A 24552-nucleotide genomic window follows, 5' to 3' on the forward strand; every position below is an offset into this window, starting at 1 on the left:
TCTAATAGCCCAGACTGAAGCCACCCACGTGTGTTCATGCACAGGAGCACAAACAACCCAACTGTGGGCTGTCCCTACCCAAGAACACTGACACTCGTCAACAGCTGGCTCAGTCTCACAGACTGTTGAGCTGAAGCAGCCGGACACGTAACAGTACATAATTTATGATTCCATTCCATTCAAGAACAAGCTAAACCAATCTCATGTGACAGACAGCAAAACAGGGATAACCTTTGGGAGGGTATTACAGGAATCTTCTGGGATGATGGAAATGTTCTATCTGGGTGGGAGTTACAAGTGTACAAACACACGCCCCTGGGGAGGGAAGACAAGCAAGGGCTCCCCATTTTTTTCACCTCTCCTCCAAACTCTTCATGGCGCCTCCTGCCCTCAGCACCAAGTTAAACTCCTTGGCCTGGTGACCATGTTCCTGCAGGAGCTGGTGTAGCCACCTCTGCAGCTTATGGCTCACTTCTGTGTAACAATCGTTCTCCAATTTGAGTATGCATCCAAATTACCTGCCGGGCTTAGGGAAACACAGATTGCTGCCCACCCTCCATTCCACCTGAGTTTCCATTCAGCAGGTCTGGGCTGGGGCTGGATCATTTTCATTTCTCACAATTTCCCAGGTGATGCTGACACTGCTGGTCTGAAGACTATGCTTTGAGAACTACTGCTTTCTATGAATCCTCTTCTCCAGCCTCTGTGTCTTTGTTCTGTGCTTCCATCATCCAATATACATCGTGCTGATCTTTCAAAGGTACTTTAAAGACCACCTCCTTCATGAGGCCCTCTTGGGTTACTTCAGCAGTCAGTCTAAGGGCCTCTCGAGTGTCCTACTCCAGAAATTTGGGGTCAGAGCCTGAATGGAGCTACTCTAATCTCAGAAATGTCTTTGAAGTCTATTATTTTAACTTAAAAAATACATATTTTACATTAGTCTCTGAAATATATCCGTATCTAATTTGTTTAAAATTACGTATCTGGAGCAAAATGGAGGTTCTTAGAAAATACGCCATGTTTAGCCAGAGGCCTTTAGCCCTCGTGGGCACCTACTGCACAGCTGGGGCTGGGTTACACGTATGCCAGGTTGAAAAAGCAACAGCTTTTACAAAATAGTGCATTGTCAGACTATTCACGTATCCTACATGTTTCTGTTACCTCCCCTCTAACAAAGAGAGAGCAGTGTGCCTCACTCACTTGTTTTCGCCTTCAGATTTGCTCAGCTTTGTTCACAACTGTGCTTAATGTCTGACATGTCAATGATTAGGCTGTTACAGATCAATTAAGTAGAAATCTGAGGGCGGAACCTGAGCATCTGTGTTTGTTTGTCTGTTTGTTTGTTTGTGAAAGGATCTCACTCTGCCACCCAGGCTGGAGTGTAGTGGTACGCCCATAGCTCAATGAAGCCTCCACCTCCAAAGCTCAAGTGATCCACCCACTTCAGCCTCCCAAGCAGCTGGGATTACAGGCATGCGCCACCATGTCTGGCTAATTAATTTTTTTTTTTTTTTTTTGTAGTGATGGGGTCTCACTATGTTTCCCAGGCTGGTCTCAAACTCCTGGCCTTAAACAATCTTCCCACCTTAGTCTCCCAAAGAATTGGGATTTCAGGTGTGAGCCACCATACCGCGCCTAAATGTGCCATTCTTAACAGGCCTCTGGGCCTTTACAAACGTTGATCCCGTTGCCAAGCACAGCCTTCTTCACTGCACCCCCACCTGGCTGTTCAATGCATTTTCCTCTGGGCACCCCTCTCCAACTCCAAGAAGACTGGGCTGGATGCCTCCTCCAAGCCCCCAAAACCTCGGTATACCACCCACCACTGTGTTACTACTGTTGTTTTTCATGCCAGTCTCTCTCTCTAGACCATCAGTGCCTTGAGCCAGAGACTTTCCCTGCCGTCACTCACTCCCTGATACGTCACCCAGATCAGGTGCTCAGGAAGTTTATTTTCTTAATTTTTTTTTTTTTTTTTTTTTTTTTTAGGGACAGGGTCTTGCTATGTTGTTCAGGCTGGAGTGCAGTGGCTATTCACAGGTATGATCAAGGTCCACTGCATCCTGGGCTCAAGCGATTCTCCTGCCTCAGCCTCCCAAGTAGCTAAGACTACAGACAAGCACCCCCATGTCTGGCAGGAAGTTTTTTTTGACTGAAGAAAGGATAGGACTGCTGGGAGGAGAACTTGCTCCACCATCACTCATTCATTGGCTACATACTGAGCATCAGTTGCGTACCAGGCTTCACAAGCCACTGGGAACAAGGGTACGGTCCAGCTCTTTGCCCTTAAGGAGCTCAGAGTTTAGTGATGAAGGCAGACAGCAAACAAGCACCTAAAAATAGCCCCAAAACACAATCAGCAAAACCTGACAATTGATGGAGAGACATACAACCCAATAACCATAGCTGAGAGGTCAATAAGCCTCTCTCAACAATGGACAGAAAGTGAGGATGCGGAAGACTCAAAAGGATCCATGAGCTTGCCCTGCGCAGCATTCACAGAACACCCGACTCAACAAGAGCAGAGGGCCCATCCTTCTCAAATACACATGGAACACTCTCCAGGTATGCTAGGGCGTATGCTGGGCCATAAAATACATTTAAGTAAATTTAAAAGGACTGAAACCATACAAAATATGTTTTCCAACCACAATGGGATTAGCAGAAGGATAAATTAGAAATCAGCAGCAGATGATGTGGGAAACACACAAATACTTGGAAGTTACATGACACAGTTTTAAACAATCCATGGGTTAAAGAAGAAATCACCAAGGGGATTATTAATAGAAAGTATTGTGAGCTGCATGAAAATGAAAACACAACATAACTAGTATCAAACACATAAATTAGGTACTTTCAAACAGTGAAAGGTGGTGTGAAGAAAATGATGTGTGAGATGGAGTGCAGAGGAGGGAAGTACACCCACAGCATGTCACCCTCCCCGTGTCCACACCCTTGCCACAGCCTCATTGGAAGGGACAGCACATCCCTGCCCCTTATGCCTTTGGGCCTGGCCATGACACCTGCTGCTGTCAATGGGGTGTGTGTGGAAAGGATGATGAGCCAGTTGTGAACTTGATTCTAAGATGCCCTCTGCTGTTTCTCCCGCCATCGCCATGGGAAGAGCTTCCCGGGGCACATGCTGCCCCTTCAGCCTACGCCCCAGGATGAATGCACAAGAAGCAGAGCCACCAAGATGAATCCAGCTTTCACTCAGCTTCCTCTGCAACTAGGACTACCCAAGGATATGAAAGGAGAAGCCTGACAAGTGAAGTTTTCAAGGGGACTAACCCAGCTGGGAGGCATGACCTGTTGCTTTTCTACCTTTCTCCTTCTTCCTGACTGGGATATAGATGCAACGGTTAGAACTGCAGCAGCCATTCTGTGTTCACGAGAAACCTTGGAAATGGATGCTGCAGATGGAACTTTAGTCTTGAGACTGTGTGGAGTTGCCAAGTTTGACCTGGATCTCCTGCTTCTGGATTTATTTCACATGAAATAAGAATCCCTAAATTAGCTAAGCCATCGTAATTAGGGTTTTGTTACTAGCAGTCAAACACAGTTCCTAACCAACACAGAATGTTTAGGAGAAACTTCTGTAGTAGAGTGTCTTTTCCAACAACACCCACAACAATATCTCCTATCTCAATGGTCTTTATATAATATGAGCTCGATATTCTTCCCATTGAAGAGGAGAGACTATGTCCCCTCCCGTTGAACCTGGGTAGACCTTTGTGACTGTCTTAACTCATAGGGTATGGTGGAAGTGGTGCTATAGGACGTCCAAGGCCAGACCATAAAAATGCCATGCACTTCTACCTGCTCTCTCAGGACACTTACTCTTAGGACCCAGCCACCATGCCGTGCAGAAGCCCAAACTCACGTAGGCAGAGACCACATGGAGTGGCCACAGACAAGTGTTCTGGCCAACCTCCCAGCTTAAGTCTCGGACAACAGCCAGCCTCAACCACCTGATGTGTGAGTGAAGATGTAGGGAACTGAAGGCCTGTGGGGCGTGACCAACTCAGCATTCCACTGGAGGCTATATGATCAAACAGCAACTGTTTATCATGAATACAGGATGTGGGCAAACTCACGACTGCGCCTGCCGACAGAAGGTTTGCTGGAGGCATTCACTCCCTGGCGCTTCTCCTTTCATATCCTTGGGTAGTCCTAGTTGCAGAGGAAGCTGAGTGAAAACTGGATTCATCTTGGTGGCTCTGCTTCTTGTGTGTTCATCCTGGGGCCCAGGCTGAAGGGGCAGCATGTGCCCCGGGAAGCTCTTCCCATGGTGATGGCAGGAGAAACGGCAGAGGGCTCCTTAGAATCAAGTTCACAACTGGCACATCATCCTTTCCACACACACCCCATTGACAGCAGCAGGTGTCATGGCCAGGCCCAAAGGCATAAGGGGCAGGGACGTGCTCTCCCCTCCAATAAGGCTGTAGCAAGGGTGTGGACATGGGGAGGGTGACACTGCGACATCTAGAGAAAGCAGTCTTGCAAGCCTACTCTGGACTGAGCAGCTGACCCCTTCTTCCACCCCACTTCTCACTATCTCTTTTGCCTAATAAATACAGAGGACTGTGTAAAGCTCAGGGCACCTGTCCACTAGAGGCAAGGTGCCCCGACCCCTTCCTCCAAATACACTCTTTTGTCTACTGTGTAACCCACACAGACCTGGGGAGACTGAATAAAGGGGGTGAATGCGGGAATGAAAGACAAGAGACAAAAGAATATATTTGGAAGAAGGGGTCACCTTGCCTCTAGTGGACAAGAGCCCTGAGCTTTACACAGCACTCTGTATTTACTAGGCAAAAGAGATTGTGAGAAGGGGGGTGGAAGAAGGGGTCAGCTGCTCGGTCCAGAGTAAGCTTGCAAGACTGCTTTCCCTAGATGTCGCAGTGGATAACCTCAGCGCCAGGGAGTGAATGCCTCCAGCAAACCTTCTGTCGGCAGGCGCAGTCGTGAGTTTGCCCACATTTGCATTCATGATAAACAGTTTGCTGTTTGATCATATAGCCTCCAATGGAATGCTGAGTTGGTCACGTCCCACGGGCCTTTGGCTTCCTACATGAAGACACCTCCAGGTGATCCCAGCTCCTAGCCATCAGGTCACCCCCAGTCTTTGAATCTTCCAGTTGAGGCCCCAGACATCATGGAACAGAGACCAACTCCCACCACCATGCCCTGTCCAAATATCTAGTCCAGAGAATCTGTGAGCATAACAACATGGTTGTCTTATGCCACTAAGTTCTGGGGCACCACTAGTTTGAAGTGGTAACACTTGAGCTGAGACCTCAATGGGAAGATCGGGGTAGGCCACTCCAGTAGAGGGAAGAGCAAAACTGTGAGATGTGAACGCATTTGTGTTATTTGAAGAACAGTAACAAGGCCAGTGTGGCTGAAGGCAGTGATGAAGAAAGCGGTTAAGGAGGTACTGCCAGAGAGGTGGAGAGGGGCCAGGTCATGTGGGCCTCCTGTGTGAGGAAAATTCTCCTGGGGCAGGATGGTGACAACTTCCAGAGTTCTCTCCCAATCAGCAGACTGGCTTCTGAACAGGCCTTCAATGCCTTAGCCCAAAGGAGCGACCCTTGGTAAGAACTTTTGGTTTCTTCTAGGAGAGACTTGCTTTAGATGAAAAAAGAGAGGACAGAAGATGTCCAGGGGCCACACCTGTTCAAAATCTCTAGCTGTTCACCATATACAAGGAAAGGCACAAGCTCCTTGGCCCAGCATTTTTGGTACTTCTCGATCTGGTCCTAGCCTTATTTAGGGACCCATTACTTGATCCCTGATTCTGCCTCCTACCTGCCTTTCCGACATTTTCTATGTTCTAACCATGTGCGATGATGTGCTATTCTCCAAACACACCATGAGCCTGTGAGCAGTTGCTCATGCTGACTCCCTTGCTTTACGTGCCCTCTTCCACCACTACCCTGGCCTGGTGAGCTCCCTCAGAGTCCATCTCAATGGCACCTCTTCTGCAAACCTTCCTGCATATCTCAAAGTGAATATGTCTTTCCCTCCCTCATGCCCCTGCAGATTCTGCACAAAACTACAGTTCTGCAAATTGTACTTACACAGAGTAATGTAAATTGTCTGTTCACATATTGATTTCTCCTCCCCACCTCCACCCTCTCTCCCTGCAAAACGAAAACTACTCAAGGGCCGGTTCTGAGCCTTATTCAGCTTTGGGGCTCCAAGGCCTATTTCAATGCCTACAGTAAACATCCTGTGATGTTTCCAGAATGAATGGGCAATTCAGATGGATAGATGAATGGATGGATTGCTGGTTGGATGGGCAGATGAGGAATGGATGGAAGGTTGGATGGGTGGGTAGACATTTGAGTAGTAGATTAATTGGGAGTGAATGAGTGCATGGTTGTGTCACTTGATGCATGAATAGATGAAAGGACAGATGAGTAGGTGAAAGGCTGGCTGGCTAGGTGGATGGGTAGAGACTGACAGATGGGCAGGTAAGGAATGTTCTTATGACTGGGTTCCTGGAAGGATGGAAGGCAGCCGTTAAACCAGAAGTCAGTAAGATTTTTCTGTAAGGGGCCAGATGATAAATATTTTAAGCTTTGTGACCCACATATGGTTTCAGTCGTATATTCTCCTTTGTCTTTTTTCACAAATGTTTGAAAATGTAAACTCCATTCCTATGGAGCCCATAGGCTACACAAACCCAGGACCGTGGCCATCAGGATGACTGGAATTCATGGCAGCCACTGAGTTAGCTATAACTACCATGTAACAAGCAACAGAGCTGCACCCCAAACACAGAAGGCCACCCCCACCCCCAACAACAATAGCACAATGTCGCCAGGACCTTTCCTGCTGGGGAGATTTGGGAGGCACCATCAGCTCCTCCTTATCACTGGGGACAGCCTTGGTATCTCAACAGCATCAATCTCTAAGACAAAATTCTGAAGAACTTGCCAAGCTTAACAACCAGGGATAGATTCAAAGCTGAGGAGTGGTGGAGAGTGCCCGAAAGTCTATAGGTCTCCTTCAAGACTCATGTCCCTAGCTAGGACCTGGAGTCACACTAGGAGATGCCTGCCCCCTTTATCCCCGGAAGCACTGATATAAAATACAGCTCTAGACCACAACTTCCTGCAACCAGCTTCTGAGTGGTGACTTTTTTTTGAGACAGAGTCTCGCTCTGTCACCCAGGCTGGAGTACAGTGGCACGATCTCAGCTCACTGCAACCTCCGCCTCCTGGGTTCAAGTGATTCTCCTGTCTCAGCCTCCCGAGTAGCTGGGATTACAAGCGCCCACCACCATGCCTGACTAATTTTTGTATTTTTAGTAGAGATGGGGTTTCACCATGTTGGCCAGGCTGGTCTGGAACTCCTGATCTCAGGTGATCCACCCACCTTGGCCTCCCAAAGTGCTGCGATTACAGGCATGAGCTACCACACCCGGCCCTGAGTGATGACTTTTATGGGCTCTCCCTTCACCCCATCCTTAGGATATTATTATGGATTACCAGGGGCTTCAACGTCTTTCCAACTGGCAGGAAGCAGAGCAAACACAGATGCAAGTTTCCTAATTAAAACCCTCTTAAAAAGTCGTAAAACAAAAATGCCCAGCCCCTCTGTCATGCTGCCAGCCCAGAAACAAGGGAGAGAGAAGAAAAAAAAAAAAAAAAATGGGAAACTGATCCTTCCGGCCTTTACCAAATAGATCTTTTAGGTGTAAAAGCTGAATGGGGGCTGGTACATTTCACACATGAAGGCTTTGGGGTTCAAGAGTGCACACAGGCTTTCATCCTGAGGGGACAAAAATGAGGAGCTAAGAGCACCAGCCCAGAGTAATGCTCTATCTGCCCTCCTGGGTTCCCGGCTGCTATCAGCTCAGGTGGGGATGTGATGCCAGGGTGACACTGTTGACAGGGACCTCAGCTGGGTTCAGCAAGAGGCCTGGCTTGGTGTTGAGTGCTCTGGTACACCCAGAGAAGGTCCCTGCCCCAAGGAGCTCCCAAGGCAGCCAGGAACACCCAGTGAATGCGAGGGCAGTGGCCTGGGAGCCAGGAGCCCCGGCACTTATCCTGGCTCCACCACTGTGTGACGCGGGCCATGTCACCTTCTCTGGGGTTCCACATCACCACCTACAAAATGTCCAGGTGCACATCCCCAGCTCTGACATTCTTGGAGATGGTGAATGATTCAAAGCACCATAGAACCCAATGCTCAACCATGGCAAGAGTGCAAATGGCCCAGAGAGCTCAAAGGAGCGGAGAGCCTGAGTCTGCCATGGTCCCCCACTTCCCAAGTCTTTCCTGTGCCCTCTTCTCACCCTTCCCTAGGGCCTAGCCCCGAACATCACCTCCTCAGGGAAGCCTGCCCAAGGTTGTTGATCACCCCCCTCATCCGTCCCCTTTGCTGGCCAGAGAGCTCCTGGGGAAGGGCCCTGTCTGATCTGTCTTCCCATTCTCCAGTTCTTGTCATGCAGTGAGAGTTCAAAACAATGCCTGCTGAACTGAACTGAGGTGACTGCAAAGGGACACTCTGTGAGCTGTCCTGTGAGTTATGAAGGGGAGCATTGCCTGATGTTCAGGCTGTCCCCAGGTCTGGCCTCCTTTCCTCTGAAAGCCCAAAGGAGTACCCTCACCACCAGCTTAGGCACCACCACCCTGACGCTAAGGAGACTGAGGAAGACTCTTGATACCCTCAGCTGCTCTATCACCAGGCAGACACCTTTTCCATACAAACCTAAACATCACACACATACAGGTACACAAACTCACATACACAAACTCACACAGAGCAATGCCCAGAAACACCCCACTGTCCTCTTCCTGCCTTTCTCAGCAAGAGGGCTAAGGAAACCTCAAACATCCTGCCCAAAACCTCAGCCCATGCCCCCAGGCACCCCATCCCTGAGCAAGGAGACGCATCCGCTGTCTGCCCCCAGAGGCACATTAATCAGGAGACAGACTTCCCTGAAAAGCCTTGGTGAGTGCTTGCCTGCTGCCAGGCCTCTGTTAATGGAAATCACCTCTGTCTCCACATTGCTTTCCTGCCTCTTATATCACAGACTTCTAAAAGGGCAATGAGTTTTGGACAATTAAAATGATTAACTCACCAGATGTAAGTGCTGGAGCATCTCCACGTATCTGCAGAGGGAAAGAAGGTTGAGGCTGCATTAATCCCCATCCTGTGTAAGCCCAGGAGGGTGACGTTTTGTTTATAAGCTCAAGGCCACAGGCACCTCCTTAGGGACTCACACTTTCTCTGAAGACAGCAGTTCCTGTGCGATGACAAGGGCTCTGGACTGTCCTTCCACCTGTGGGAACAAAGAGAGCAATCAGGTGGGACAGGCATCAGTGGTTTCTAGGAGGCCACCATGCTGCTGGAGGCAAGTTCCAAGCATTTCTCAGACCATTTCCTGGTATTCATTACCTGTATGTTCTTCAACAACTTATTTAACTTCTCTGCACCTCAGTTTCCTCATCTGTAAATGTGGATTTTATTTTATTTTAAAAATGTATTTATTTTATTTGAGACAAAGTCTTGCTCTATCACCCAGGCTGGAGTGCAGTGGCATGATCTCAGTTCCCTGTAGACTCGAACTCTCAGGCTCAAGCGATCCTCCTGCCTCAGCCTCCTGAGTAGCTGGGACTATAGGTATGCACCACCACACCTGGCTAATTTTTAAAATTTTTGGTAGAGACAGGGTCTCACTACATTGACCAGTTCAAGGCTGGTCTTGAACTCCTGGGCTCAAGCAATCCGCCCACCTTGGCCTCCCAAAGTGCTGAGATTATAGGCGTGAGCCACTGAGCCCAGCTATAAATGCAGATTTTAACAGCACCTAACTCTGAAGGTTGTTGAGCTAATGCCCAGCATGGCACCTGCCATTTAGTAAATGCTCAATGGCCATGATGATAGCATGACCTTTATATCCCACTTCATGACCCCACTAATCCTGAGCAACCTGTGGTTCCCCGTACTGAGGAATTCTCTCTTTTCTCTTGCTTTTGTACATGCTGTTCCCTCAGCATCCTTTCCCCCGCCTCTACCTGGCTAACTCCTAGTCATCCTGTAAGACTTAGCCACGGCAGCACCTCATCCAAGAAGCCTCTCCTGATTCTCCTCACTCGATGGCCTGGGCTAGGTATCCTTTCTGAGCATCCCCCTCTCATGACACTTATCATTACTGTGAAACAATAACATCTCTCCAGGAGGGCAGGGACCAGGAACTTCCACCTCTGCATGACCAGTGCTTAGCGTATGGCAGTTCTCTTTGTTGGCTGAAAGAGTGAGTGAGTCAGTGAGTGCACATTCATTCCCCTTGGGAAGCACTAACTCTGCAGGCTGACCTCAGATGGTAAGCTGTTTAACCCATCTGAGCCCCAGTTTCCACAACTATATAATTTGGAAATAGACTGAGATTATGTCTATAAACAGGAAGGATGGGCAGGGCTGAGACAGATGCCTGGGCCTTCTGCCACAAGCAGGCTCCTGCTGGGTGGCCCCAAACCTGCCGGATATCAGACACAACCAGTGGCTGAGATCCAGAGATACAAAGACACGCTGTGGCGGCCTGATGAAACTGACAGGGGAGGCTGTGAATGTGCAGGCATGGCTGGCTGCGGGTGGCCCATGGCAGAGCAGAGGGCACTCAGCTGGGAACACCTGCCTCCTGATACAATTCTGCACAAGTCATTTTCAAGGTCAAGCCTCAGTTCCCCATATGTGGACAAACTAACTTCTAAATTCCCTTCTGTGCTGAACCTTGCATGTTACTAAACTTGAGGAGCCGCTCGTCAAGTGAGTGATCCACTCTAGTGATGAGAAAATCACTGCTGAGAAAGTCACTGCATAGTGTTGTGGTTAAAAGCATGGGTTCTGAGGCGGGGCACAGTGGCTCATGCCTGTAATCCCAGCACTTTGGGAGGCTGAGGCGGGTAGATCATGAGGTCAAGAGTTTGAGACCAGCCTGTCCAACATAGTGAAACCCCGTTCTACTAAAAATACAAAAAAAATTAGCCGGGCATGGTGGCAGGTGCCTGTAATCCCAGTTACTCGGGAAGGTGAGGCAGGAGAATCGCTTGAACCCAGGAGGCAGAGGTTGCAGTGCAGTGAGCTGAGACTGTGCCATTGTACTCCAGCCTGGGCAACTGAGACTTCATCTCAAAAAAAAAAAAAAAAAAAAAAAGCATGGGCTTTGGAACTAGGAAGTTTCCTGCTTCTGACTCTTATTTGTTGAACAAGTCATTGAGCTCTCTGTGCCTCAATTTTCTTACCTGTGAAATGGCCACAGTAGGAGAATAGTATCCAGCACATATGCATGTCATAAGGATCAGATGAGCATCTATATAGAGAATCTCTCACACTAGGAATTGTGCCGGGCACACGGCAAGCACTATGAAATTATTGGCCACCATTATCCTTGTTGTTTTTGTCATCAAGGTGGTGCCAGAAACAAAACCAAGTAACCAGGGATAGAATAAGAAAAAAAAATTTAGAGTCAAGTAGGGGAAAGGCCTTAACTGCAAAATGAAGGCTGGGCCACTCCTCTGACAGTAGCAGCAGAGATAGTGGAAAGCAAATGGACTCTGGAATCAATCACATCCATTTCAACCCCAGCTCCCGCACTGTTTCACGGTATGACCTCTGGCGAGTCCCTATCTCTGAGCCTCAGTGTTTTCGCCGAGATCTGGTAGAGAATAACCAACCCAGTCTCACACACTGGCTTCTTGAGGACGCGTTTCTGACTCAGGGCCTCTGCATGTGCTGTTCCCTCTTCTTGCAATGCTCTTCCCCAGATCTTCTCACTTGTACTTTCTGGTTTTTAAGGTCTCTGCTCAAAAGTTACAACCTCAGCACAGTCACCCATGACTGCCTGACCTAACGAACACCCCAAATAATTTTCCACCCTGGGGTTTCTCCATCTTGGACTGTTGACATTTTGAAGAATAGTTTTTGCTGTAGAAGCTGTTCGTACGTATTACAGGACAACGAACAGCATCCCTGGCTTCTACCCACTGGATAACAACAGGAGCCTCCACTCCCTCATCCCCCACTGTGACAACCAAAAATGTCTTTAGACACTGCCAAATATCTTAGGGCTTGGGGTGCTGCAAAACGTCACCCCTGGTTAAGGACCCCTGCCCCATCTTTATCCTGCTGTGCTTTTCATCACAGCAGACACGCACCAGAGCAGCTTGGGCTCGCCCCTCTGCACTCAGCCTTCCTCACTCCGGATCCTCAGAATGTGGCCACAATGGCACAAAGACAACTCTGCTGGAAGTCAAGATGCCTGGATCCTCCCCTAAACAAGGCCATGGGTGGCTGTGTGGCTGTTGGCGAGCCCCTCTCGGATGCCTCCGTTTCCTCATCTGGCAAACAGGTGAGTGTTCCTACCCTGCCAGGATGAGATGATGTGATGGATGGCAGCCGTCACACCATACCCAAACTTCTGGAGTTGCCATCATAACCACTGTTACAATCTCCAAGCTGTCGAGGACAGGCTTTTGGTAAGGTCCAGACACGGGCCCCTCTGCACGTCCCACCCAGCCCCTCCTGCCAGACGTGCAGATTCTGGGTGGGATGCACGGGGCAGTCCTGCTTCAGTGACTCTGGGGTGATGGATGTGTCTTCGCCAGGCGGCCAACGGGGAGGCCTGGCAGGCTGTGTGCCCAAGGCTCGCAGAAACTGCTTCTGGGCGTTGCCCAACTGGGCCATTTAATATAGATGTTTGTTTAACCAGGAAATGAACTCCGAGGCTGACGGCAGCGTCCAGGGACAGGCTTCTGGGAACAGGGATCCTCCCAGGAGTGTGGGGGTTGGGGGTGCCAAGGCCCATGCTATTGCTATGGCATTTCTCAGGGTGAAGCTATGGGTGTTAACATCAGGCCACCTGCCCCTGCCTGAGGCTGTCCCCAGGGCCACCGGCCTCCTCCCTGGTCCCCAGCAAACCAGCTGGTTCAACACTTGGGTATTCTGGGACCCAGGCAGGTCGGGAGGGGTAGTTCTTCCTCCAGGGAACCTCAGCGTTAGACAGTGGGTCACACAAAGAGTCAGGAATCCTGGTCCTCTGTCTCCATGCTTTAGTTTTTCCAACTGTAAAACTGAGTGCTCAGCCTCCTTCTAAGACATCAGTTCCCAAAATACAGTCTGAGAACCTCTGAGGGTCTGTAAGGTCCTCCCTTTTCCAACTACGTATCTGTGTGAGCCTAGATATTATATTCATTTAAGTCAACCAAAACAATTCCAACCCACTGGATGGGCAAGTGGATAGGTGAATCCAGCTACCTTCTGTTCAGCCAGACATTCGTATTTGTAAATGTAAAAATGTCACGCTTCTCTCTGTTTTTTCTTGATTGTTTTAGAAACTAGGGTTGTTGTTGTTTTTGGCATAAAAGTGCTACTTGTATTAACATGTAATGGGTTTGTTAGCTTAAAAGGCATTAGCATAACTGTATTATTACAGGGGCCAGGGAACCCCAGGCCTTTTGGCCTGTCCCTCAGGATGGTCCCCAAGTACGCCCAGGGTTCACACAATCCTTCTCCACAATGTCCTACCCGTGGGAGAGGAAGGAACAACCTCAAGATGCCTGTCTTGTCGCCTCCCCTCTCTGTGTACAGGCCTCCTGGGTCCACACCTGCTCGACCTTTAAGATGGTGTGGACTGATGTTAATACCCACCTCTTTCTTTCACTGGTCTCTGCCAGTCCTTTGCCAAGCTCCATGCCCCCAAGGCCTCTATGTCTGGTTCAGCACACACCCCCATTAGTTCACACCTGTCCCCTTGCACCTGCGGTCACTGGGCACTCCAATCTGAACGCCCTGTGCTCACCTCCTCGAGACCTCCTCCTCAGATGTCTCTCAGCAGTGTCTCCCTCCACTCCTTCCAGCCTGGGCCTCACCCACACTCCACACTGTTCTGCCTCTGAAGTCCAGGCTTCCCACCTTTCATCTTGGAACCAAGCTCCGACCCTCCCTGCACCCTTGACTGACCTCTCTCTCACTCACTCTGAGCTCCAGCCTCCTAGCCATTCCCATAGCCTCCTTCTTCCATCACCTGTATCCTTGAGTGGCTGCAGAGGCTCCCAGCACTTACAGAAAGGGACGCCTGTGGCTCAGCCCAGGACTGTTCCCAGTCCCCTCCACCACTCTTCCATGCCTCATGGAGCTCCAGGTGATCTCTTAAGCCCACTCTATTTTTTCCTACCTCTGGGTGTGTTTGGCTCACACAGTTTTCCCATACCCAGAATCCCTACATAGCCTCAATAAACATCTCTAGGTCACAGGCTACACCTGAGGTGCCCCGATGCCCTGTATGCACCAGCCTCCTCTGCCACACAGCCCCCCTAAAATAACCCACATCCGCACACACGGAAGGGGCCATCTTCTATGACTGTTTCAAGCCCTGGGGAAATTTTCCTTGTGAGTCTTCCACGTGTTGAGAGTCCCAGGAAGGGGCCTGCTGGAGTATTCTGAAGTCACATCTGGAGATGGGAGAGTGGTCAGAAACCCAGATACATGGGGCATTAGGCTCCAGGGAAACACAGACTCCAAGTCCCCTGGGGATCACCGGGGCAGGCAGGGAACATAGGTCAGGGGTTCCAGCACAGCCTTCAACAACTGCTGGAAAACTCAGAGGCAAGGACTCAGGAAGAGGTGGCTCACTCTTTATCCCAGCTGTCACCTGTGTTCCTGGTGGCAGCACAGTAGGCAGAGGAGGCAGAGGAGAGTGAGCGCTTGCCAGGACAAGTGAGGGGAGAAGGACGGACCCAACAGCAGCCCCCTGGCTTCCCCAGGACCAGCTGGTCAGTTTCCAGATCATCCTGACTAGTCCAGTTCCTGAAGTTACGCTGGTGTGAGTGTGGGTTTGGCCCAGCTACTTAAAAGACCTTTAATTTTGGAGAGATCTTTGGTTCTTGCTACAGTCTGTAACAAATTTGCAGAAGCAGCGTGCTATCTTCGAACACCCTGAATGAGATCAGGAGGCCTGACTTCTACTTCTGACTTGGCCTCTAACCTGCTGAACAGCCCTGAGCAAGGAACGAGTGACAAGCTTCAGTTTTCCTTCCAGTGAGTTCCTATATCACTGAAACTTCGTTGAACAGTAGCTCGCCACCTCTCCCTCCCTCCACCCCCAGCAACCACTACTCTACTCCTTGCTTCTGTGAATAAGGCTATTTTATTTTTTAGAGGCTTAGGGATCTCATTCCATCACCCAGGCTGGAGTGTAGTGGCACCTGGGCTCAAGTGATCCTTCAGCTTCAGCCTCCTGAGTAGCTGGGACCACAGGCATGCACGCCATCACACCCAGTTAATTTTTTTATTTTTTATAGAGATGAGGTCTTACTGTGTTGCCCAGGCTGGTCTCCAACTCCTGGCCTCAAGCAAACCTCCTGCCTTGGCCTCCCAAAGTGCTGGGAACACAGGAATGAGCCACCATGCCTGGACCTATATTTTAGACACCTCATGTAATTGGAATCATGCAGTATTTGTCCATCTGTGACTGGCTTCTTTCATTTAGCATCAAGCCCTCCAAGTTCATTCACATTGTTGCAAATGGCAGAATTCCCTTCCTTTTTATGACTGAATAATATTCCATTATATATACAGACCACATTTTCCTTATCCACTCACCCAAGGATGGGCATTAAGAGTGTAGATCTGGCCAGATGCGGTGGCTCACACCTGTAATCCCAGCACTTTGGGAGGCCAAGGCAGGTGGATCACCTGAGGTCAGGAGTTCAAGACCAGCCTGGCAACTATGGTGAAACCTCATCTCTACTAAAAATATAAAAATTAGCCAGGCATGGTGGCGTGCGCCTGTAGTCCCAGCTACTCGGGAGGCTGAGGCAGGAGAATCTCTTGAACCTGGGAGGTGGAGATTGCAGTGAGCTGAGATCGTGCCACTGCACTCCAGCCTGGGTGACAGAGCTGCCTCAAAAAAAAAAAAAAAAAAAAAAAAAAAGTGTAGCTCTTACATTAAACATTCTTGCCACAGTGAAAAGAAACAGTGGTCTCTAAATGCTTCTTTCAGCTCTCTCACCTTTTGGAATCCTAAGAGAGTGGCTGTGATTGTGATTAGCAGCTCCCCATGTCTGATGGCAGGAAAGGGCCAGTGCTGGCTCAAACAAGACACAGCCCTCCCCATCTCACTTAATTCCAGAAAGGTCCAGCCATGACTTCAAACAGCCAGCTAATGGCTGGATTCTATGCCTTCGTCCCATCTGTTCTTGCCTCCTATAAACTTTCCTCCTCCTTTCTATTTAACCACATCCTGCTCTCTTCCAAGGAGCACTCAGGCCTCATCACCTCCTGGAAGCCTTCCTGACTGCTCTGACTCTTACAACACAGAACCCTTCCACTGCTCATGGTTTAGTTCACACAGCTGGGTATGGGGGTTGCCCCTGAGACCTAAACATAAAATCCTAAACTCCTCGACTGACTGAACAAGCCCCTTCTTGACCAAGGGAACGCCAGAAAAATCTTAAAGATTGAGTTCCCAGTCATGACATGATGGGAGATTGGACACGCATCATTATACTCCTTCCCTCTTTCAGTTTAGACACAACATCTGACCAGCACTAATGTTAAAATAGAGATCACAAGACTGACAGAATGGACTCTGTGGCGATAAGATACCAAATTATAAACAAGACCTAAGGTTGTGCCAGGCAAGGGTTAAGCCACACACCCCACACTTAACTCTGTTCTCATTGCCATAAGGCTTTTCTTTTTCACCAGCAGCTAAACAAGCACTGGCCTCAAGATAAGCAATGTTGAAACAATTGCAGCTCTTCCACCGTCAGACACTAACTAAGCCCCCTGTTCTGCCAGCCAAGCTACAGCTCTGATTGGACAAGAGACTGACTTCTATGACTTTCTCCCAATAAGAGACCACCGACCATGGACTGGCTCTGGGTGGTTTGAGAAGGCTGTGCACTGAGTGCCTTCATGCCGCCCCTGCTTTGTCTTTTGACATATAAGGCCTAATTGTAATACATTTACATGTTAAATCTCCACCCCAAGGTGAACATGGGACACGTGCAACAAGCATGCTTGCTTATAACACGTACACACTGCCTTCTTTTATGAATATCCACAGCTCCTCCTATAACTTGATGAATATGTAAACTTGTCCAACCCCTGCAGCATAAATTCCTGTCTTATCCCTCCCTCCCTCAAAGCAGGTGCTTTGAGTATCTGTTTTGAGAAGCTGCTAAAGGCTTTAGCCAGAGGCTGCACTTCCCAGCCCATGAGAACAGCCACCTTTCAGGCTGTAAACCTTTATAAGAAATAGTCTCTTCTCCAAATTTATAGATCTTGTCATTTTTCAGTTAAATTCCATAATCTTTCCATCTCATGTGCAACCTTGGTTTATTTTTTAAAAGTGTGACACAACATTCAGAGAAGTACATAAAATATGAATATAAAGTTTAAAGATCATCACGTGAATTGCTTTTTCATTCTCCAACTCAACTGTAAGTTCCCCAAAGCTGGGACCCCATTAGCTTCTTCTGTGGCATCTCCCAGAGCCGAGGGCACCACGAGTGCTCCACATGGACTGGGTGATTGCTGCACATAGACCAGAGTTCAGACTTCAGTGAGCACACGCGAGTCACTGAGGATCTTGTCAACAGGCAGATCTGGGTTCGGCAAGTCTGGGGTGGGACCTGGGATGCTGTGTTTCTAATGATCCCCCAGGTGCTACGGTGCTGTTGATCCACAAATGGCACTTTGGCCATAGGCCATTGAGAGAGAGAGAGCGACCACCAGCAAGTCAGGCAGGAGAAAGCAAGACTGAGTATCACCTGTGGCCCACATCCCAAACACTAGAGCAAAGGGCATGTCTGAGACTTAACAGAGAGGAAACTCAGCCACAGAACAAGCTCTCCCAGGGCCAGGGGATCCTAACCTGCCCAGCCCTTTGGCCCTGGCTGCCTTCAATCACCCCAAGGCCCTCAGCAAGGTGTGTGAGGCACACATGTACCCAGGATGCCTTCCAGAACCTTGGAGCCCCTCTTCTCTCCCATCCCCTCTGAGTTGTGTCTGCCTCCCTCTCCCTCCTCTGCCACCTGCCTTACAATGTCTCTTGTGTTAACTGTACTGAAATGCAGTACTCTCTGCATGGCTATGGGGGAGCCAGGGTGAAGCAACAGGAATATTAAAGATGCAGGTTGGACTCCCAGCTCTGCCACTCACTGTGCAGAGTAAGTTACACAGGGCCAAACAAGTGTTTTCATTGTATTAAACTGTCAGGCATTTGAGTTTGTTTTTCTTATGTAAATGCAGGAACTGGTTCTAAATGTTTTCATTTGCTCATTAACTTATTTGAAGATATTCATTGACTACATCTTAATGTACTAGGCAGCAAGGACACACCCATGAACAGGATAAACACAGCGTCTGCCCTCCTGGAATGACTGCCAGGGAAAGGCAAACAATGTGCAAGAAAACAGAGAAATAAAGAACAAGACTACAGCATAAGGAAATAGCTAGGAATGCTGTGACAGAGCATGGAAGAAGATCTAGGAGCCCTCTCTGAGGAGGTGACATTCAAATTGAGACCTATAGGCAGCCACAGGGCAGGGAGGGCATTTCTGGTGGAGGAAACTCCAAGGGCTAGGAATCCAACTTACAAGGGATGTAAAGGACCTCTTCAAGGAGAACTACAAACCACTGCTTAGTGAAATAAAAGAGGACACAAACAAATGGAAGAACATACCATGCTCATGGATAGGAAGAATCAATATCGTGAAAATGGCCATACTGCCCAAGGTAATTTATAGATTCAATGCCATCCCCATTAAGCTACCAATGACTTTCTTCACAGAATTGGAAAAAACTGCTTTAAAGTTCATATGGAACCAAAAAAGACCCCGCATTGCCAAGACAATCCTAAGCCAAAAGAACAAAGCTGGAGGCATAACGCTACCTGACTTCAAACTGTACTACAAGGCTACAGTAATCAAAACAGCAAGGTACTGGTACCAAAACAGACATATAGAACAATGGAACAGAACAGAGCCCTCAGTAACAATACCACACATCTACAGCCATCTGATCTTTGACAAACCTGACAAAAACAAGAAATGGGGAAAGGATTCCCTATTTAATAAACGGTGCTGGGAAAACTGGTTAGCCATAAGTAGAAAGCTGAAACTGGATCCTTTCCTTACTCCTTATACGAAAATCAATTCAAGATAGATTAGAGACTTAAATATTAGACCTAAAACCATAAAAACCCTAGAAGAAAACCTAGGTAATACCATTCAGGACATAGGCATGGGCAAGGACTTCATGTCTAAAACACCAAAAGCAATGGCAACAAAAGCCATAATTGACAAATGGGATCTAATTAAACTAAAGAGCTTCTGCACAGCAAAAGAAATTACCATCAGAGTGAACCGGCAGCCTACAGAATGGGAGAAAATTTTTGCAATCTACTTATCTGACAAAGGGCTAATATCTAGAACCTACAAAGAACTCAAATTTACGATGAAAAAACAACCCCATCAAAAAGTGGGCAAAGGATATGAATAGACATTTCTCCAAAGAAGACATGCATACAGCCAACAGGCACATGAAAAAATGCTCATCATCACTGGCCATCAGAGAAATGCAAATCAAAACCACAATGAGATACCATCTCACACCAGTTAGAATGGCAATCATTAAAAAGTCAGGAAACAACAGGTGCTGGAGAGGATGTGGAGAAATAGGAACGCTTTTACACTGTTGGTGGGATTGTAAACTGGTTCAAACATTGTGGAAAACAGTCTGGTGATTCCTCAAGGATCTAGAACTAGAAATACCATATGACTCAGCCATCCCATTACTGGGTATATACCCAAAGGATTATAAATCATGCTGCTATAAAGACACATGTACACGTATGTTTATTGCAGCACTATTCACAATAGCAAAGACTTGGAATCAACCCAAATGTCCATCAGTGACAGACTGGATTAAGAAAATGTGGCACATATACACCACAGAATACTATGCAGCCATAAAAAAGGATGAGTTCGTGTCCTTTGTAGGGACATGGATGCAGCTGGAAACCCATACATCTGTCAACGAATGAATGGGCAAACAAAATGTAGTCCACCCATACGATGGAATCAAACTCAGTATTAAAGGGGAAGGAATTCCAACCCCTACTACAGAGAGGATGAACCTTGAGGACATTATGCTAATTGAATAAGCCACTCACAAAAGAACAAATACTGTAGGATTCCACACGTGTGAAGTCCCTAGAGTAACTGAACTCATAGAGATGGAAAGTGGAATGGTGGCTGCCAGGGGCTAGGGGAGGAGGTATGGGGAGTCAGTGTCTAAAGGGGGCAGAGTTTCAGTCTGGGAAGAGGAAAAAGCTCTGGAAAGGAATGGTGGTGATGGCTGCATGGCAATGTAATGTGCTTCATGCCACTGCACTGCATACTTAAAAATGGTTACAATGGAGGATTTTATGTTATGTGTATTTTCCCACAATTTTTTAAAAATGGAAAAATTAAGGCATGCCGTGTCTAAGATGCCCCCACCCCCAAACCCAGGAGCTCTGTTCCCCATGACCATAGCCAGTTTTTTTTTGTTGTTGTTGTTTGTTTGTTTTGTTGTTGCTGTTGTCTTAAGACAGAGTCTTGCTCTATTGCCCAGGTTGGAGTGCAGTGGCACCATCTTGGCTCATTGCAACCTCTGCCTCCTGGGTGCAAGCAATTCTCCTGCCTTAGCCTCCAAAGTAGCTGGGACTAGAGACACGTGCCACCACTCCCAGCTAATTTTTTGTATTTTTAGTAGAGACGGGGTTTGACCATGTGAGCCAGGATGGTCTCGACCTCCTAACTTCGTGATCCACCCACCTCGGCCTCCCAAAGTGCTGAGATTACAGGCATGAGCCACCATGCCTGGCCGCAAGTTTGTTTTTTATAGCACTTGTTACCACCTAATCCCATCTTAGGAGTTTTCTGGTTTACCTTCCATCGCCTTCTCTAAAATGTGAAACTCCAACAGGGCAGGCAGGGACTGGTCTGACTTGTCACTGCTGTATCTTCAGCCCTTGAAAGGGTGCTTGCATGTTGGTCCTTCCTGACAATGAGCCAGTCACAGAGTAGATGCTCAGTACATACTTATTGAATAAATAAATTTCTGTGGAAGAAGAGGAGGGACTGGGAGTAACCAAGTGAAGATACAGACAGAAGAGAGGCAGACAGTGGAGAAAGTTCATGTTCACTAGATGAGTATTGTTTTCTGGGAGTGGGAAGCACAGGCTGTGGTTCAGAGGCCCTTCCCCAGGGCCCAGGAGAAGCAAGCATTTGCAATGGAGCCAGCGTGCAGCTGTGCATCTAGGTCTAAAAGTCCACAGCACAGAGAAAGTACATGGTGGTGTTTAACCCCAGCTGGGGACTGGTCCAATGGCAACAACCAGGACTCAGGTGGACCCTTTAATTGGAGGCAGATGGTCAAGGCAAGGCTATAGGGGCAAGGACCAGGGACACCGGTCAGCCAGCCCAGCAAGAGCAGAGCTCTGGGCATGTGGGCCTGGCTGGGCAGGAACAGACCTGCCACAGAGGGTGTGATGACAGGAAGGGTCTGTTCCAGAGACAGGCCAAACTGGGAAACAAATGTGGCCATGAGACTCAGGTGAAGGAGGGGGTCCCTGGGAGGGGCTGCTGGCTGCTGGGCTGGTCTTAGGGAGCTGGTGTTTAGCCTGAAAAGGCCCCACTAGGCTCATCATCAGGGAGGGCCGACACGCCAGCAAGCCTTTGAATGTCTCCTTTCATAAGGAGAGCTATTTTTAAGTCTTTCTTGGTTTCCTTCTCTCCTCCCTCTTTCCTTCCACCTACAGCCTTTGTGTGTCTATGAGTGGGAGCGAGGAGAGGTCAGACATGTGGATGGACCAGTGGTGCTCAGCCTCCTGTCCTGCTCCCAAAACCTCTCCTATCAAGACTTGGCTACTCCAAAACATCCAGGAAGGGTAGGGCTCACCACTGCACCCCCAAACACACCTCCTGAGGCCCACAGGGTGACCACTCCTCACTCACACCTTCCTTGGTCTGCTCTTCTGAGGTGGTGGAGACAGAAAATCTTGCTCCCGTGTCCCACACAATGTGACTAGGGCATGGAGATGAGAGGTCTTTGCCTTTTAGAGAAACTGAATGAATTCTCAGCCACAGTGGAGGACAAATGAGGATGGAGACACGACCCTTCTCCCCACCCCTACCCTACCAAAAATCCTCCTGCAGAAAAGAGGTGAGGAAGGTCACTCACTCAGGAAACCTCTCTTCCCATCTCCACAGTAGTTCCATGGTTGGGGAGCTCTGGGCACCAAGGGTGGCCAGGGAGTCTGCTGTCACAGCCTCTTGGGGGCTACATGGCAGTGGATATGGAGATTTAAAACGTGCCTGCTCTCTGGTCCATTGATTGACTTCTGGGATCTACCCTCCAGAAAATCTTTTATGTGCATAAGGAGGTGTGTGAACAAGTCCACTGCAGTGCTAGATGGAACTAGAAACACTGTAAGCATACTGCAGCGAGGAGATGGCTAAATAAACCATAGCATATCTGGAAAATGGAATACTATGCAGCCATAGACACATTTAACTCAGAACTCTATGTATCAATGTGGGAATATCTCTGGGGTGTTACTGAAGGAACCCAACTAAGTTACTCCAGGTTACTTATAGTTTGATATCATATATATAAAAATAACAAATCCACAAAACAATACACTGTGTGTTTAAGGGAATGGGGACTAGGAATGAGAGTTCAAGGGAACTGCAGTGATTTACATGTTCCATGGTAGAGCATGCCTTGTGCAATGAAAGTGGAGGTTTTAACTTCAACTCTGCTATATATAATGCAAGCCTCATAAGAGGAGGGCAGGGATGTCCAATCCTATGGCAGATGAGAAGTCTGTACTCTGGAGAGTGAACTGACCTGCTGGAAAGACGAGCCTACACTCACACACCCCCTCCCTGCTCTCGGGATGACTGGATGCTCCTGCCTCTGACCCTGGCCCTGCTCTGGCTGGCCACAGGCTCTGCCTAGCTCTGGCCCCCACAGGACACATGAAGGACCCCTGTCCAAGGCAGGGCTGCCTCAGCCTCATGACCCCAGCGTGTCACTGCTGAGTCCCAGTTGAACTTGGGCAGGTTGCTTCCCTGTTCAGGCTCCCAGTCTCAATCAAAAGCTCTAACCTTTGTATGCTCTTTTACTGAGTGGCAGGCATTGTTCTAGGTCTCCTTAGGCTTATTTACTTTCATAACTATTCTGAAGCAGGTACTATTACTACTATCCCAACCGTAGAGATGGGGAAACCTAGGAGCAGAGTGGTCAGGAAGTTGCCCAAGTCACTCAGCCAGCAAGGGTCAAAGCTGAGTCTGAACTTTAGTCCCTAGGCTGCTCTACCACTTGCCAGCTCCTTATTCCTGGGAGTGTCCAAGCAGTGTCTGGGAGACCAGATCCTGGGTAATAGCCAATGTCCAGGGCCCCAGAATTGCACGAATTCACACCTTTAGAATGGTCCTGAGCAGGACAGGCCCTCTCCTCCCATACTCAACCTCTGTCTCTAGGATTCAGAAACAATAGATAATTATTACGCCCCTATTGCATGGCCAACACTCTCACATTTGTGCTCCCATTCAGCCCTCCCACAGCCCTGCAGTTACTATTAGTGCTCTCTTTCAGAGATGGGGAATGACTGGCCTGCAGTGACACAGCCAGAAGAAGAGATGTGGGGGGTCCCAGAGGAGGGCTTAACAGAGAACTTGGTGACTGTGGTGGGGTACACCACAAGGGCGGGGGAACTCTGAGGTACAGAGAGTTGCACACGGTGGGCTCCACTGCTCCATCAGCCCTCCAACATTCTCGTGGCCAGTACCAGATTCCTGGTTTCAGGGTGGGGACCAAATCTCTGATGGCAACTATTTCTGCTCCCAGATTCCATGACCTCAGGGATGCCCAGAAAACCCAAAATCATCTCTAAATGGGCACCATTAACTCAAGGCTCTCCTCCCTTCTCCACAAGGAGACAACATTCCTTCTTGGGAGAGGAGGAGGAGTGGAGAGGTCAGAGAAGGCCTGCAGTGATAGACAACACTGGACTTGGAGCCAGCCAGAGCCGTGCTTGAGACCTGACCCCTTCATTCACTAGCTGTGTGGCCTTGGGCAAGTTACTTAACCTCTCAGAACCTCTGTGTCCTCAACTGTAAAACAGAGATAATGGTGCCAACTGTGAAGCTGTTGTAGGAGTCAAAGAGATGACAAACATGGACAACCTCAGGAAAGAGACAGACACATGGCTCAGTACCTAGAAAGGATGAGGCAGCAGGGAGATGAGTGAGAGGGGACGGGCAGGGTGTGAAGGAGCCACTGGAGGGAGAAGGGACTGCAGGGGAAGAGGCAGGAGAGAAGAGGGGAGTAACTCTCTTCAGGGCTCCTGTAGCACTTGGTAGGTAACTTTATGAAAACACAGTCCAGAGAGATCAGTGGATTTTTAAAAGAAATCACCTTTGTGGAAAGAAAACGAGACACCCCCATTTGGCCAGTGCTTGGTAAGTGTCAGGCACC

General features: G+C 48.6%; 1 protein-coding gene across 2 annotated transcripts in view; it reads right to left on the reverse strand.

The window, feature by feature from the left end:
- FGD5 (FYVE, RhoGEF and PH domain containing 5) overlaps positions 1 to 24552 on the reverse strand; it is a 114996-nt gene that overhangs the window by 42948 nt on the left and 47496 nt on the right. For both annotated transcript variants that reach the window (XM_023216144.2, XM_023216151.2), the window contains exons 3-4: positions 9240 to 9298; positions 9098 to 9128 (exon numbers count right to left, since the gene is read on the reverse strand). In XM_023216144.2, the coding sequence (XP_023071912.2) occupies positions 9098 to 9128; positions 9240 to 9298 (90 nt within the window). The remainder of the gene's footprint in view (positions 1 to 9097; positions 9129 to 9239; positions 9299 to 24552) is intronic.

This window comes from Piliocolobus tephrosceles, chromosome 2, assembly GCF_002776525.5.
Source record: "Piliocolobus tephrosceles isolate RC106 chromosome 2, ASM277652v3, whole genome shotgun sequence".
Taxonomy (NCBI): domain Eukaryota; kingdom Metazoa; phylum Chordata; class Mammalia; order Primates; family Cercopithecidae; genus Piliocolobus; species Piliocolobus tephrosceles.